We start from the raw sequence: 3,842 nt of genomic DNA, 5'->3' as shown, positions 1-3,842 counted from the left end.
TTTAATCAAATGCATTCCCATGTACATGCACAATAAAAAGTGGCCAAGACAGTTGACTATTGTCTTGTTGCTCAGTGGGATGCCTCAAACAAATCCCTCTTACTTGCAGGTGGTCAGGCATCAGCAAAGAGTTAAGTCCCAGGGTCCCTCGTCCACTCCCCTTTAATGTCCTGACATCATTGGCTCTGCCTCCTAAAATAATCCTCCCTTCCCCCCAAACTCCAGCTTTCAGCAGAGCGGAGAGGAACTGTGAATTTGACCAAAGCAGGACTAAGTGTAAGCAAGCCACACAGGAAGTCAAGATAAGCAATATGCTTTAGAGAAAGTCTTGAGGATCTCTTGAGGTTTATTTCAAACATCTTGGGCAAAGGTGTTGCATTTGTGGTGGAGAGTGAGATGGCTATTCAAGCTGCCATCATGAACTCCCAGTTCTTAAACATCTGCTTTCCTTGTTCAGTCATGGAGTACGAGATGGAGAAGGGTCTGAAAGAGGGCCATCTGGGTGAGGTGGCTTGCGAAGGGGATTTTCGGGAGACCACCAGAGACCTGCTTAGCTTTATTGACTCAGCATCCAGTAACATCAAACTTGCATTGGACAAACATGTCAAGTCCAAGAGGAAGGTCAACCACCGCAAGTACCTGCAGAAGCAGATTAAAAGGTGCACAAGTACCATCTCACCAGGGACAGCACCAGTCCAGCAGCCATGTAAGAAACACGGTTCGCCCCAAACCCCAACCAGCAACCTGCCCAGCAAAACGCCACCCAAGAAGGACGGGATACAGACCAACCTGCAAAGCAAGAGTCTGGCTGCCCTTTTTAACCCAGCAAAGGATGTACGAGGAGAAAGGGCCAAGAAGCCCCCACTGCGGCACCGAAACCTTCCACCATCCTTCTTTACAGAGCCGGCCAACAGCTCGAGAGTTACATCTACATCTGGCATGTCGCTCAAAGACCTGGAGCGTGATACTCCGGAGGCAGCAGAGTTCTTAGAGCTTCTTGGGCCTGATTACAGCAACATTTTCTCGGAGCAAGAGCTGTTCCATACGGCACCTATAAGGATCCAACATGAGGTGACCGTAGGCCCTGAACCGGTTTCTAATGAATCGCACAATTTTGTAACTGGTGGTTTTTTGTACACAGAGCCTTGGGGTACTTGTAATGGCACCTCAAAAAAGACTGGGGACATGCGGACGCTGCAGCCAAATCTTTATAGTCATATAGACCTTACTGGCGCTGTGCCACTGGAACAGAGTTCACCTTGTGCACTTCCCTTTCCAAACTTCTTTTCAGAGTGCTCCGCACCTCCGGTCTCCTATGATCTGACGAATGGATACAACAGAATGAGCTTTCCATCTCTTTAAGTCAGACATTTTTCTCAGAACAAAAATGCTTATGCTGTTTTTGTAATGTAATTGCCCTTTTGATCCTGAAACATTTGCATCCAAACTTGCTCATGGATCTTTTTTTAAAACATTGCTTTGTTTTAAAGGAAAGGTTTATTATGTCTATGATGACCTTATATCTCCAAAACTTAATGATAAAATAGTAAATAATATAATAAATAATAATAATAAATTCACTGTTCTATTCATTAAATAGCAAAACTACTCAGATCTTAGCAGTTCATTTTATTGCTCCCTGTATGTAAAACTACAAGACAATATTCACAAATTGACACAATAATGTTTTAACGTGTACTTGAAACAATTTTAACATGGGTTCTGCATTTACTGGTAATACTAGCAGTTTAAAACTATCCAGAAATTTGTTACAGATCTCAGGGGGTTTTGCTTGTTTTTTATTTTTTATTTGCTGGTTAACTTTTATAGACATATTTAGATAAAAACAAAAAAAACACCCTGAAATAGTGGCAATCATGACAATTTGTTTGCATTCTTATTTTAAACACTGTTTGTTCATCTATAGCTTATAGTTTTTTATGTGTACTAATCTTTAATGACTTATCAGTTATCTTAAGGCAAAGTATCTGAAGGAATTTACTTTACTTTGCCTAAAGTTCAGTGAAGATGGTCTAATGTTTTTGGTACTCTGGACTACTGTATACTTTCATAAAAAATAAAGTTATTTTATAGAATATGTACAAAAAAATGTAAAAGGTAAGTAGGTAAAGATGAACAAGGAGGTGGGAAAATTGTGCATAATATACTTGTATTGGCAATATTTATAGTAGTAATATACAAATGTTTCACGATCATTTCCATCATAAAAGGGAACAAAACATAAATGCAGCAATTAAGAAAGGAATTGTACAATGTTTTTGTAACACTATAGCCTTATGGTTGTTTAAAGTAAACACAATTTTACATTAGTTATTAGACATTTCCAAATGGAATGGAAAGCAACAAACAATTAAAACAAATTACTCTACTGAATACTTTAATATTTAGTTGTGGTCTTAAATTGAATCAGCAAAGGATGAAATTTGTGTTAGTAATTGATATGCTAAAATTAGTGTTACTCGTCAAGTTATTTGCATTAAGTTATCAAATGGTATCAGCAATACTACAGATTTCAAGAGATTTTTTATTTTTCGGTGGAACTGATACTTGATGTCTGTTTTCTGGTAATGAATCTGGGGCACTAAATCAAAGTTCTGTTCATTCGTAAAGTAAAAAGACAAAATAAAGCTGGTCTTTATGTCTATTACAGAGATGATCTCATTGTATGCATATTGTTTTTTTATCAATATCAGTGATATTTTATTGTACATGTGTTGATTAGTGAACTTTCTATGTAGAACAAACTGAATACCAATCATATTTATAAAAGTATATAGATGTATAGTAGGTCTCTATCCACTTCAACTGGTGAGGAACTTCAATAAGGGATCAAAAGGTGTAACATTTGTCTCAAGTTATGGCACCCTCTGTTGGCCAAAAGAGGTTTTATCCTCTGGTTTCACATTAAAAGTTGAACTGGCAACGTTAAACAGTTTTATTCAATCCGCTTTAAATTATCTAACTAATATCATGTAATATTTATTTATGAGTATTTACTTATTTATCAATGTTTCGGCCTATCACAAATGAAGGGTAGCAACACAAAATCTAGCATAATTTTGCAAAATGCTCAAAGATTTTTTGGCTTGCTAAACTTTTAAACAGAAATAAATGTCGCCACATCATCAGGACAAGCCGAATATTAATCGCCTTATCACAATAATCCACTGTAATTGGGCTTTCATTCATGAAATATCACAGATTCTTGGGATATGGGACAAAACTTTGTTTTTCTTTAAAATGGGCAATGTAGACAAAGGTCTCACATAACAAACCATGTAAGGGAACAGGTTTTTATAAAAAATAAAAAAAAATTTGTCCTGAAAATGTACATTCATAATTTCATAACATCTTATACTGTAATTTGTGTCAACTCCGTCAGACACTTTAAAAAGCATGCTATTTTAATGTGATCCATCCAACAAGAGTGTAAAGCAATTATCTAACAATGGTGTTCAGTATAGGCCTAAAAAAGTGAAGTGATCAAATACATTCTATACACATTTATTCTGATTTCACTCAACTATGGAAATTCTAACGGAGCTGACATAATTGAATATTTTTCCATCTTAAATATATATAGTACACTGGAGCCAAACTATAACTCTATAACTATAACTATAAATTGTGTATCCCACAATTGTACCAGAAATTGTCACAATGGGAAGTCGGAGTTGACTTGTTGAAGCTGTGACCACAGCCAGAGACTTTAAGTCTGTATCTCGTTTGGAAGGCTGCGTCCTCCGGAGATCTCATTTGTCGGCCGCATACATCATCGAGGCTGTCTCGTTTCAGAAAAGCAAGTAGGACACTTCGAATGC

General features: G+C 37.0%; 1 protein-coding gene across 1 annotated transcript; it reads left to right on the top strand.

Annotated features, from left to right (window-relative positions):
- The first annotated feature begins 266 nt into the window (after positions 1 to 266).
- Positions 267 to 2,582, top strand: LOC127631559 (protein FAM181B-like). Its single transcript, XM_052109724.1, has one exon. The coding sequence runs from the start codon at positions 397 to 399 to the stop codon at positions 1,360 to 1,362; it is 966 nt and encodes a 321-aa protein (XP_051965684.1). The 5' UTR covers positions 267 to 396; the 3' UTR covers positions 1,363 to 2,582.
- The last annotated feature ends 1,260 nt before the right edge of the window (positions 2,583 to 3,842 follow it).

Source organism: Xyrauchen texanus, chromosome 38 (genome assembly GCF_025860055.1).
Source record: "Xyrauchen texanus isolate HMW12.3.18 chromosome 38, RBS_HiC_50CHRs, whole genome shotgun sequence".
Classification (NCBI taxonomy): domain Eukaryota; kingdom Metazoa; phylum Chordata; class Actinopteri; order Cypriniformes; family Catostomidae; genus Xyrauchen; species Xyrauchen texanus.
Note: the sequence above shows the minus strand (reverse complement) of the source record. Positions and strands in the feature narration are given on the sequence as shown.